Raw genomic sequence first — 13,550 nt, 5'->3', positions numbered from 1 at the left:
ATGTAGACAATGTCTCTTTATTCTAGCCATTGCTCTTGACTATGTTTCATTCATGTTTCTACCGTTTCCAGTTTAGTACAGTGGACTCCCGCTATAACGAAATCCTTGGGACCGGCAGTTTTCGTTCGTTATATCAAAATTTCTTTAAAACCGAACAGATAAACAATAAAAACACATAGGGTGGATAATCATTATTGTTTCGGCCTGAATTTTTTCTTCATTGTAACTGGAATTTCGTTATAACCATGTTCATTAATGGGAGTGCACTGCATATACAGTACATGTATATAATATATTTTTTTAAAAAATGCTGACATCTATAAGATACAACGTGTACATGTACATGTAGTCATACCCATGCTGGCTAGAATGTGTTCTCATTCAGTTTGAGTATAATGCCAGAGGTGATGGTCACTCGGTCTTTGAAACCACTTAACCGACCACCAGTTTTTGTTTCAGCCTTGCACAGTTGGTCAGTTGGTCACTCACAAAAAAAAAACAAAAGAAGAGAAAGGTTAATGCCTCATGCTAGTGAGTTTCAACCGTAACTAGTTGATTTTGAAGTGTGAGGTACATGTATTCTTGAAGCAAAAGAAGAGACCATTATCACACCATTTTTGTTTTATGTGATCTCTTAACTTCTCTCCCTCCCTCTGTCTCTCATCCTTCATGAATTCTCCTGCTAGTACTCATGCACACAATTCTTGTGTTGCTACGCTCAAAGTTTTGCTACGCATTTTAATCTGGATTCAAGTAGTACATTATTAAAGTATGTATCAAAGCCATTCCTTGACAAAGTTTTGTGACCAAAATTCAGAAAATGGCAGTTTTTAGGGTACAGTGTGTACTCCATCCCTCCCATCAACTTGTGTGTGCTATTAAATTCATTATTTACCATTTGCAGATGAAACAAAAATTCAGCTTTAGTGCTTCAAGATGTAGTTCTAAAATGTGAGTTGGAGATAGAACAACCAATGTGAAAAATGTTAATCAGTATGATCAGTATTAAGTATTGTCTGAGGAAAATACACTGTACCTGTAGTGATATCCCCTTACGTCTTGGGCTTTATTGTAAACGTTTTATATGGTAAGATGTTTTTTGATACAACTGACCAACACATATGTGCATCAGATATCATAACTCAAACATTTTTTAAAATCACTGTTCCCAGTGGTAAACACTGCCTTTAAAGGGAGGGTATAGTATTGGTTGAGATGAGGATGCAGCTTTTAACATTTTGCGAGATACAATGTACTTAGAAGACACTTTATGAAACATTTAAGAGCATACAAATCTAAGGGAAATTCAAAGTTTATTTGATGAAAATCGTTTTGAAATGGCTGAGATACCCAAACACAAAGTGAAACAAATACGATCCTACTAAAAGGTGGGTCCCACCTTGTATTAAAATCGCTTTGTTTTGAAAATCTCAGCCATTTCTAAACCAATTTCACCAAATAAACTTTGCATTCCTCTTAGAATTATCTGCTCTTTCCTCTTTCATAAGATGTTTCTTATTATCTAAAAAATCATTTAAAAAATATATCGGAAACCTGAAGCCCCATCTCAACTGTATCCCTGTAAATCCGTAGCAGGATACTTTTTGACATCTCAAGACATTGGTTTGTATAGAACCATAGCAACGATGTTGCAAAGGCAAGAGAATATTCTAGAGACCAAGGTTATTGCTGCTAGTCTCAGTGCAAGGCTCCGTGTGTCGTAGATCCAGCAGGAGCCCCTGGTACCACACGTCTGCTGCCACACTAAGCATGCTCCGTCGATGACTGCTCCGAAGATGATAGGTCCTGGAATGGCACCTAAGTTTTGGGAATAGGCATCACAACTCGTGTCAAAAGTGAACTGAAGAAGTCATGTCTTTTTCATTTTAGGAGGATACCTGCTTTTAAAAAGATCATCCTCTTTTAAGCCCCATGTTTGTAAACAAATACACTTGAATGCTGCCCTAAAACGCGTTTTTTTTTTTATTACGCATACTGATAATTCAATTTAATTCAATTCAATCCATGTTTATTCAATCATCTTCACAGCTGAGTAGCTGAATTGCGACAATTATGCATACATGGTAAAATAAAGATAACATTATTCAGTCAAATAAGATGCAACACAAAATAGAACATAAATTATAGTATTTAAATACGTTTGCATTAAAAAAATCTGATTTATTTATATTACAAAATATTATCATACAGTCCTAAATAATATGAGTGAGTCACAAAATAAAAACTAAATAAACTCGGCAATCTGAACTAGGAAATTGATGAGAATTCAACAGGTAATAAATTTGTTGACCGCCATGTATGGTATAAAGGGCCTACTCTCAGCTATCAGCCACGTCTCCACACCGATTTACGTACCACGCCAGTTACACCACGTTACAGTTTCAAAACTACATAGTGTTTGACACTCAAAAGGAATATCACACATCCATCACACAAACTTAACATTTCATTCTGCTGTGCCTGTGGCAGGTGTATACTTACCTAGCAGTCGGCTAATGAGACTGTTCAAACCAAGAGACATTGAGCGTTGCGTCTCCGGCACACAACTATGATTGATTTAAAACAAACAAACCAACAAACGGAGTTATAAGGTAATACATGTATGTTGAAAAATAGTATAGAATGATGACTCAGATCCTAATCAAATAATTTATTGCGAGTGTTTACATGACCAGGCATTTTACCTAACACGTACTCTTGCTCATTATGACCAGTTTTTAGCTCTCTCACGTCGCGACGTTGGAGTTTTAAATCACAGTTTATAGGTATTTTGGTGCCTATCACATTAATTTACAAGTTTATGATGGGTTATCCTGTTGATAAAGCTAGGTAAACATTAAAAAAAAAATATGTAGATTTACATGTAGACCAGACACTTGAAGTAGAATCCATTTTTACTATCTTGCCTGGTTTAAAGAGGATGGCTAGTAACTGATCAGTGGGAATCAGTGGGAATGCGGGAGGGTGATTGTTCCAATTCTTGTGAGATTGATTTGAGAGTACATTATAGATCTATTGTGTGAAAATTATTTGCTTCAGAATGGTCTCATATTTAAGTAATGTGCAATTTAATGGTTTCAGGCTAGCATGCCTGTACAGTGACGGGGCATTAAAGTGCACATTACTTGAATATGAGACCGTTCCGAAGCAAATAATTTTCACACAACAATAGATATACATAATAATTTTATACTCTTAAATGAATCCCACAAGGATTGGAACAATCGTCCCCCAGCATTCCCACTGATTACCACTGATCAGTTACTGGCCATCCGCTTTTATCTATCGTTGGATCTAAGTTAGATGTAGATGTGGTAATATGAAATAGACTTTGAAATGATGGTGATTAATCAAACGACAAAGGATCTGTACCACTTTATAAAACAAATTATACACATCATTTTGTTCGAACAGGGCAGGGCCGGCGCAGCAAAGGGGGCCGTGGGGGCTCGGGCCCCCACACTTTTTGTGCACCATACAAAGGAATACATAAGGTGTCATCACTTTGTTAGCTCATGAAACCCGGAAGTGGGCCCCCACACTTTTGAAAACACTGCGCCGTTCCTGCAGGGTACCAAAATTTCCCACACTAGACATCTTTAAAACTGTCGGCCATCGCCTTGGATGTGTTGCAAAAGTACCTGTTTGTGTGGGCAATTCTTACTACAGCCCTAGATGATGTGTATTAGTTGTACAATAACAAGCGATTGACAATGGATGAAACCAGATAGAGCTCGGACCTCACAATGTGGAATAACGAACAAATCTGTAATGGGTTTGTGTATTATTGTTGTTTTTAATAGTTCCCTGTGGTTATAAATGTATGGTGCTTTCCCGTGGTAATAATTGAGGAGTATCAATTATTACCTTATCATTCCCTTGTGAACATAGTGAAATGCAAATTTGGTACTTCCATGTAGTAAGGTGCTACTTGGTATTAACGTCCCAAAATATCGGAAATATTGTGTGGAGTATCTTCCTCTGAATAACAACATGGTATTTTCATGAGCGAGCATAAGGGGACAACCAACTTTAAAACAAACTTTAAGAAATCCATGTACATGTATATGAATGGCAAAGCAGGAAGATCTGTGGGCATTACCTCAGTAAGACCTTGATTGTCGAAACAAAGGATGAGAATGTTGCTATGGCGATGAATATGAAGAGAAATGTAACAATGTGCGGATAGTAGCTGCAGTCTCTTGGCGGTTGGCAACGACCAGATACGGTCGTCAGCCCGTCAGTGACCCACGGAGACGAACCCGCATCTTGGAGGCAGCTACAGTCACCGAATGTCTACGATTGATGGATAGTGCATCAAATGCGAAAATTAATTGTTCATGATTGTGCAGAGGAAACTTTTGCCTCATCATACTTGCCTGTATTTGTGAAGCAATGATACGAGATATAAATGCAAAGACATTCGTTTGCACGTGAAATACAACGTTTCCTAATTTTGGTTGTTTTTGTGGTTGTTGTTTTTAGATTGCATTCGTCGTGATGTCGTTGCTTAACAATATCAATTTCTTCAGGGCTCTTCAAAACCCCTAGCTCCGACGTTATATTGACTAATGTAATTGGCTTTTATCACAAGCATGACGTGTTTGCTGAATATATTTTCATGAAAATAGTTATTGTTGTAATCTACAATTTAAACAATATCTCAATTAAGCACGCCGAAATTCAAGGCTCAATAGACACCTAAACTCTTGATGTAATATTTGAATTAACTTGAATAACATGTCTAATAGATCAATTACTCATAGGCCCACTCCGTCTGCCCTGGAGAAAGACCCATGGGTCTTTTTCCAGGGTTACAGGGACTATGTTTACCGTTGACCCTTACCCCATTTCCGGTATCCAGCGAACATCCAGCGTGGCATGGAGAGAAGTATTCTATGGGACCATTCTCCGTCTGTGCGCAGACTGGAATATATTTATCCACTGCGCATTGACAATTCTGATTGCACGCCTGTGTCAGGTTCACGTCTATGGACGATGCTATTCTGGGGAAAGATGATTAAAAACTTGTTAACATCTTGGGAAATTGAGGAGGATGAGGAGGAACAAAGATGTAGATAGGAGAAAAATGCGAAGAGTAAGGAAAAAGAGAATGATGAAGAAGGACAGTTAATGTAGATATTATCACTCCAATTTGTAGGTCTATGGCGTTACGCCACTGCTGATTAATATAATATTGCCTATTTTCTATGTTCTACGAAACTGACTTTTCCTCATGATCAGTTGAGTAGACCGCCACTAACGTCAAATACACCAGCACATTTATACTTTCAGATAAGGTAATTCATAATTTCTACATTGACTGGAAGTTTTATGAAGTGATGTCTTCCTCATCAGGGATACTATAAGGAACATACAATTAAGAATGAGAGGGAGAGGGAAATCCCTTACTCTGTGCCGTTGTAAGGGGCGGTCACCCCAGCGATACGACCCTGAGGGCAGTAGAGCATGGCGCAGACGACGAACATACACGTGACGAAGTTTCCAACGAGGGTCATCTTCAGGAGTCCGCGGACCTTCAATTCCAGCCGTCGCAGGAGGATGCCACCGATCGCGGCCCCAGAGATTCCTCCGACCAGTACGGCAATACCTGTCGAAGAAGACGATTCAACGTCTGAGTAAGTGTGCCACTCAAGGCCCTATATAAACTATCCCACCTATTGGTAAGATCGTATTCTCTTGCCGATCGACGATCATCACGGCGATACTTTTTGTAGCAGACACCTTGATGACGAGCAATTAATCGTCAAGGGCTAATACGATTATATCGATACAGGGGCGGATCCAGAAATTCCGTAAAGGGGAGGCGCCTTTACAAAATTATAGGGGGCGCACGCCCCCCCCCCATTTTTTCCTTTTTATTTCTTTTGTTTTAACAAAAAATAAAGAGGGGCGCGCGCCCGGTGCGCCCCCCTCTGGATCCGCCACTGCGATAGCACAAACAGACGACAATCTTCCGAGATACAACCGATCAGAGAGGCGAGATTACTTACTGCAGGCGACTTGACGACCAGCCAATCGTTTATTTGTTCGGTTTTTTCCCCCAGAGATCAATGATTTCCTACCAAGTTGTAAATATTAGAAAATTGATAAATTAATGATAAGGAATATCCTGTTTAACCAGGCAGGGTAGTCCTTAGTTAAATTCCTTCTGATGATTTCCTCCACAAAATCCATCCAATTCGCCCAACAATACTTATTAGTATCTTACAGATTAACAGGTTAGGTAAGGTCTTACTCGGAATATTAAACACAATGAATCAGTACTTTATCATCATTTTATTGTGACTTTAACATTAACATACAGATGCACGGAAAATGTTTCTCTGTGGCCGTTACCTGCGAACACATTGGCCATGCTAGTAGAAGTACCGAACTGGTTGACGTACAGCTTCGGCAAGAAAGCTCCCACCGCATTCCCGAAGAAGGCGTCGCTAACACCGGACAGGCAGGTGAAAACGAATGTAGGGTTGACCAGCAGGTATCTGACTGCCTTCGGGAAATCCCCGGGCTTCTCGCCGAACCCGGGCTGAGTGGTTTCCAGGAATCCAGAGTTTCTATGAGATTGATTGGATTTCTCTGCGCGGATTGCGGCTGTAGCTATGTGCATAACAAATAGATTATGCAAAATAGTGATAATGATCGTATTATCAATGATAATAATGATGGTACTAACAATAACTGGAATGACAATATTATTGATAACATCAGGGAATAGTAAAGACAGCAGTGAAAGAAGCTTCAGCACAGGTTGCTTTGTTACATCTTTCGATCATGGTGTTAAACACTGCATTACACAGATATACCCCCCCCAGTTGTTTTAAAGATATCTTTAGAGGAAGTATCTAGCCATTCAAGAGAATATGATCGAGCAATCTTTCATTATTGACTTTCAGACTTTAGATTGGTCAGATTGCTATTACTTCCCTCAGTTTAGGCAAGTTAAGGGAGCATTCCACAGATCAGGGCCCCATTTCATAAAAAGTGGATATGAGAGCAACTCCTGCTGGATGGCAATTGTCATGGTAATGACAAGAGTCCAGCTTCCTGATTGGCTGTTCCTATGGGAAGTTGCCATTCCAGCAAGAGTTGCCATCCTATCATCTTTTATGAAATGGGACCCAGGTGCCACTCCTTCAGTTGCTTCAAATTGAACACGACTTATGCACCGTATAACAGAACCAAAATGTTTTTTGGAGCCAATGTGGATAAAAATTTGGGTGAATAAGCTGTCAATTACTCCAGGGAGGTGAGACTTCTCAAGTACCTCCCTGATTAATCAAAGTAAATGTCAGACACTTTCTCTCAAAATAGTATCGTTCTCCTGGACCACTACGTGATATGGGATCTAATGCTAAAAAGGCTTACTTGGAAGTTCCGACGGAAACAAGCTGAGGAGTATGGCGACGATCACCATGGGAACGCCGCACACCAAGAACCCGATCCACCAGGCGCCGACCCATCCGGGGTCTTCTGGTGATAGATTCGCTCTGATACAGAAGTGAAAAATTATTATGTTGCAAACCTGAAATATCTTTGCAAGGTGATAAACGTATCATTATTTTGGTCATTCTGTCGCGAGTTAGAATTCACGATTTTCCCCGAAAGCACTGTAGCCCTTTACCTTTTAAGTTGCGTTTTTATTCAATCCGCCTGCTATGGGGGAAAGTGCATTATCAATCCAGTCGCATAAGGTCTTGTTAGGCACTGGCAGTATTGTTACGTCAAAATAAGAAGGCATAATACGCTACAATTGCATTTTGAAATAAACTATGAAAGACTCATTCCAGACAAGAGTATGATATGACCATAAACACGTGATAAATGTACTTTGCACACCAGGCCCACCAAGTTCACACAAAAATTTTCATGTACAGACTTTATACTCTGTGATGTCTCATCTGTGGAAGCTTTTTCATTATGTTTTATACTAAAAAGAAAACAATGAAAGAGAATACATAATGACACATTATGGGTGTGGATATGAGTCTCGTATCATGTACCGTTCAAGTTAAATCAATCGAACATTTCTTAATTCAGTCATTGTTACTCAAACATAAAAATTCATGTCAATGCAATAGTTATGGAATCATAGTTACTTGTTCATTTCATGACATATTTAATCTTTTTCCTCACTCATCATAACACTACTCTTACGAATTCATTTGATCTCTTCGATATGAGGTCAGATAAAGGCAATGCAACTCATTTCTTTTCTACCGAAGCCTGAAATAGTATTGAGGTCTATGTAAAGGGGTATAATCTTCAACTACCAGAGTAAATGTAGGTTTTAAAGATTAGTCCATCGGCATCACTGAAGTAGAACAAAATGTTTTGCCTGGCAGATTTTCATTGCATGACCTAGTCACAAAATAACGTCCAATGGCCAGTCCTTACCCCTCTGGTATCTCTAGCTCTGTGAACATGTCCAGGAAAACACCAGACAGGAAGTAACCCATGGCCGGCCCGAGGAAGTAAAACGCATAGAATATACCTGCGTGGGAGATATAAACTTGTTATTATAAAGAAATATATGAATATATATATATATATATATATATATATATAACTTAAAATCATGGGGTAGGCCTATATACTATAGGGCGTGTCAAAACATGTGGTAATGGTAATACATAACAGTGTATATATTGAAAAAAAATCTACTATAGATCTATGGACAAATATTAGGAGAATGAAGAAATCATTGATTATTTCTAACCCCCCTTTTTTTATTGCAACCCCCTCCCGGCATCTTCAGCACAACTAATGGTTGAGGACAAAACAACAACAACAACAACAACAACAACAACAACAACAACAACCCCACAATTTTATCTCAGGATAAGGAAAGTGATGGAACCTTGCACAAGATAAAATACGTAATTGTTATGGAGCTGATACTTTTTCTTGCCCTTTGCTCGTTCTTCGTCGGTCTATCTATCCAATATTTTGATATCTTGTTCCCTGGCAATATCGATGATATCCACTCTACTTCAAACAACATTACCTAAAATGTTTCCCTTTTATGAAACGCATCCATTAATTCCGTTAGATCTTTACGTGTGCAAATTAATAGATGTTACATTAGCAGTAGCATTACTAGGATTTGAAATCATAATTATCAGAAATAAAGCAGCCTTGCTATGTTCGTACCGAAATACACTCCAAAGTTAGCATCTGAAACGGACTCGTCCAAGGTCGGTATACCCAAAGAAAAGTACGGCACAGAACCAACGGATGCGATCAACATGGCTACTACAAACAGGTAGTAATAGTTAGACAAGGCCTTGACCTTTGAACCCTCGTCAGTTTCCATACATTGGTCGCTAGTCCCGTTGTCAGTGATTCTGCAAACTGAACCGGTTTCAAGGTCGGCGTAAGAGTAGGCTTCAGTGGTGAAGTGCGGCAGAGCGAAAAGAAATGATGCGACACCAACCAGTATGCATCCGAACGACATCCAGCGGAGTTTGTGACCACGCCCACCAATGTAGGCGACGAACACGACGAGGATCACGTTGACGATGTCATAGATGCTGTAGAGTAGACCCGTCTGCTGGCTCGACAGCTGAAATCGTCGCTCGAGGGACGTGAGAGAGCTTGGAATGAGACCTGTAACAAACATTCCCTGATAAAAAGAAGAGAGAACGGGTTGGCAATGCTATGACGGTCATCCCACGAGACCAACACCCACGAGTTCGACACTAAGCAAAAAAGGTCCACGAGTTAGACTCGAGGCAAAAACTGTCAACTAGTTTGATATTACATCACGGAGCCTGATGTGTCGGTCTCTTGGGCCTTGTTTGCTGAGTGTCGAGCTCTTAATTGGGCCTCGTTTGCTATTAACGTGTCGAACTCATGGGTCTTGTTTGTCTCGTGCAGGTCTTATGGGCCTTATGTGTCGAATTCGTTGGATGTGTGACTCGTTGGCTGCATAACTCGTGGCTGTATGATTCATGGACTAGGTGACTCGTGGGTGTCGAACTCATGATGTGAACCTTGCTTTCATGATATCTGTGGTGCCAATTCGCGGGTTATCCCTTCAACCAATATATATAACTCTTCAGGACAATCATGCATACGTGCTTGGAGAAAGAGCCAGTGGCACTATTATGTGGTTCTTTCTATCAAAGTTATTATCAACTATTTGTCAAATATTAACGTGATTAAGGAGAGATGTTGGCAGTATTTTGATACAAGTAAGATCACTTCAATGAGTTAAAATGCTTTTGAACTGGTCTATATGTTCCATTTTAGAGCTTAAACACATTAGGGGTTCTGGTCGTTGCTCAAGGATGTATGATGTTTATTGTTAAAACATTAATTTTATGTGTGTATAGTCTAAAGTCCTGCTTCTCAACCGCCGGGCAGCGAAACTCTTGTAGGTGGACTTTAGATACAATGTACATGTGGGATATAACTATGGGTCTCTAAATGATTTGTAGGAGCTTCGGGCTGAAAAAAAAAGTTGAGACAGTGAGGTATTAAAGGGCGTTATTTGCCGCACAATTTTTCATCTCTTTAAAGTGAAAACTCCATGTATTTTTTTTTTACTTTAGCAGCGTAGGATATCGAAAATGTAATGAGACATATTGGAATCGAGTTTCATTTTCAATTTGTTAACGAGGTAAATTTACAACTTTTACGAAACACTAGAGCGGGGACTTGTACAAAAACGATTAGCTGTTATGATAGAGAGATGAACTTTATCATTGCGTGTATGTCCTGCGCCCCAAGGAAAAAACGAAGAATAAGCTTTCATAATTATCTTGTGCCCCGCAACGGTGAGTTAAACACCAAGTTCCACATACAGCACGACTTCTGAAAAACCACTGGAAGGCTGTAAACATTTGAAGATCCCTCAGTGATCTTTCCTTGAACTTTCAAAGATCTTCGAGGTATCATAATTATGAGAGAAGTGATCTCTCAGTGATTTTCGTGGTTTCAATGTATTTCCATGTTTTAAAAAATGGTTCAACGTAATCTTTTGCAATCTTTTATGAAATGGTCTTTTAGTGGTCTTTCAGCAATTTCTCAACGAGCGCTCAAGGATATCTACTAGTCCTTCAATTATTTTTCGACAGTCCATCAAAAACTGCCGCTTTTTGAGAAGAACACTAAGGATTATTGACAGATTGATTGATTCATTGATTTGAAATCATTTCCACTGTGTGTTCACAGAAATACGAAACAGAATAAGTGAGTTACAAGGATTTTTACAATTATTACTATACAATTATACTTTGTCCATTTTATGATCCGTCAGACATCACTGAGGAATTATTAAAAAACTAGTCTCTCAGAGATCTTGATTGGTCTCGTAAAGTTCTCAGAGAGTATGATGTCAGATGGTCTTTCAGTGATCCCTCAAGTCTTATTGGTCTCTCAATGAACGTTCTCTAATCATCAGGATCTGACATGGTATACACCTGGTATAGATCTCTGAAAAATGTGCTGGAAAATAACCTTTTGTATTTCAATGATTTGTTAAGTTTTCTATTTTTTTTTAGCCATTCTGTATTGACAATGTCTTTATCTGGTCTTAGACTGCTGTGGGAGCTTGCACACTTTGGGTGTTTTAGTGGTTTTTCAAGGGTTTCCGTTATGTAAAATGGGGGCCTAAATAGATACTAGTGCCTGTCAAATACATACTAATCAGACCTACCTGAAAAATTGCGCCGCAAGACATCACCGCCAGAAGAGCTGATGCCTTGTTGCATGATTTTTGCACGCACTTTGGCCGACATCCGAACCAACCGCAAGACAGATCCCGTGTGTCGACATCGACATGGGCATCGTCGAGTACAGCGTTGCACTTCTCGCCATCACGTCGAGTTTCATCGAGAGTTTTTACGGGATTATTGCTCCCCTCTTCAGCGAAACGTCCATCATCCATAGCGTAGCGAGACAACTATATCTAAGATCACCTAGTAGAATATGAGATAGGCAGGTGTGAAATTGGCGAAGGGTGGTATGGCAATTCGGTTACATTTCCTTATTCCGGAGGTTCGTTAGTCATTTTCGAGTTGATGAATCTTCGGAATAACACCGCAAACAATTACATAATATTCGGATTAGCAAACACTATTCCCATTTCAAATTAACGAATATCTAGGTATAGGGAATTTGTGTGTTTCGGTGTTACGAACCTTTGGAATAACGAACCTTCGGGATAACGAACCTTCCGGAGAGCGAACCTTCCTGATGACGAACCTTCGGGGAAAAAAAAGAAACATCACCAGAACATTTCGGACATAAAGGGGGACTGTTGAAATTCAACCCGAACACGTTATACTATATCAGACTCCGAACACAATATCTATCTAACATCAGTCTTTATAAAAGTGAAATAATCAGTTCATGTCTAAACCACTATTACCAGGGCGATTCTAAATATGTGGCAAGTTTGTCCGTCTGATCGACTCCGACTATAGTAACTGGCGAGCCACTACGTAGGGCGCTTTCTCTATTGAGACAGAGGTGTCTGCTACTGTGAGCTTGGTACACAAGAAATAGACTGTTATACAAAGGTTCTGAAAAAGTTATTGAAGGATTTCCCGTACCGAATTGTCTTGCTTTCCCAGAGACGTTCTATTCAAGCCAGCAATGTAACAGTGATCAAGGATAACATACTTTTTTTTTGTGTATGTGTTCAGTGACACATTTCCGTGCTTATGTAAGACACACAATTGTCATTGATTGTAATACTGTGATGCCATCATGTAGAGTATCACTCCCTTATCTCTCTCTCTCTCTCTCTCTCTCTCTCTCTCTCTTTCTCAATGTTATACATACTAAAAAAATGCAAGTCTGTTTGAGTACTCGCATTTATAGGCCCCTACATGTACGCATGATTTCTTGATACGTTAAAATCGCATGCTCTATCCTATAGGAGGATCAAATGCGATTTTCTTTGGAGACACAACGAAGGTCCTGATATGTTGATACTTTTACTGGAGGTCAATCACGCAACTGCCATTTTCTTTCTTTTTTTCCCTCAAACTGTCGCCAAGCCACATATAGACAGATTACTTGATAGCAAGGTTAGGTAAAGATCCAGAAAGAAATGTTATGCAGCATTCACACACAGCTCATGTACCCGATAGCAAGTTTAAGATTTAACTCATCATTAAAAAAAAGGATGATAACAATAATCGTTAAGTTTAGTGCCGAGGAGACGTTTTATCGAAATGTCTTGTTTTACTTTTATCTTGTTAGACATAAATGTGAAAAGTAAATTAGACTAACATCAAAAAGGAAATATCCTTGGAAATTTTAAGAATTGCATAGCATGTACCTTTGGGGATTTTTGCTTAAAAAAAAGATTTATATAATGATTCCTATTACCATATCGTTGGTAAATTCGTCCATATCAATAATCAAAAGTGTGCATGAAAACTTTTATGCATGTAGGCCTTTGCACAGCAGGTATGCATTCATGTAGACTTGCAAAAAACAATAACAAATACAACACCTTACATTAGTAATGTACAATTATGAAATATGAAAGG

The 13,550-nt window shown here is 39.2% G+C and overlaps 1 protein-coding gene across 1 annotated transcript; it reads right to left on the bottom strand.

Annotated features, from left to right (window-relative positions):
• Window positions 1-1,612: 1,612 nt before the first annotated feature.
• LOC139730036 (solute carrier organic anion transporter family member 4C1-like) lies at window positions 1,613-11,935 on the bottom strand. Its single transcript, XM_071640952.1, has 10 exons — window positions 11,705-11,935; window positions 9,196-9,667; window positions 8,440-8,536; window positions 7,411-7,532; window positions 6,382-6,642; window positions 5,434-5,632; window positions 4,868-5,027; window positions 4,124-4,317; window positions 2,503-2,567; window positions 1,613-1,818 (listed from the first exon to the last, which is right to left on the bottom strand). Exons 1-10 carry the CDS (start codon window positions 11,933-11,935, stop codon window positions 1,613-1,615), a joined length of 2,007 nt encoding a protein of 668 aa, XP_071497053.1.
• Window positions 11,936-13,550: the final 1,615 nt, after the last annotated feature.

The sequence above is a fragment of the Diadema antillarum genome, unplaced genomic scaffold (genome assembly GCF_040938485.1).
Source record: "Diadema antillarum isolate AM-2024a unplaced genomic scaffold, OU_Dant_1.0 seq00000286_RagTag, whole genome shotgun sequence".
Classification (NCBI taxonomy): Eukaryota; Metazoa; Echinodermata; class Echinoidea; order Diadematoida; family Diadematidae; genus Diadema; species Diadema antillarum.
The sequence above is the reverse complement of the archived record's forward strand: the minus strand, read 5'-3'. Positions and strand labels throughout refer to the sequence as shown.

Bases quoted from the DNA above. Each gene is read 5' to 3' on its own strand.
- LOC139730036 (XM_071640952.1), bottom strand. From the start codon at position 11,935: ATGGATGATGGACGTTTCGCTGAAGAGGGGAGCAATAATCCCGTAAAA. The intron at 8,537-9,195 runs GTACGAACATAG...TCTCCCACGCAG, and splicing joins TAACTTTGGAGTGTATTTCG to GTATATTCTATGCGTTTTAC. The intron at 2,568-4,123 runs GTAATGCCCACA...AATCAATCATAG, and splicing joins ACAATCAAGGTCTTACTGAG to TTGTGTGCCGGAGACGCAAC.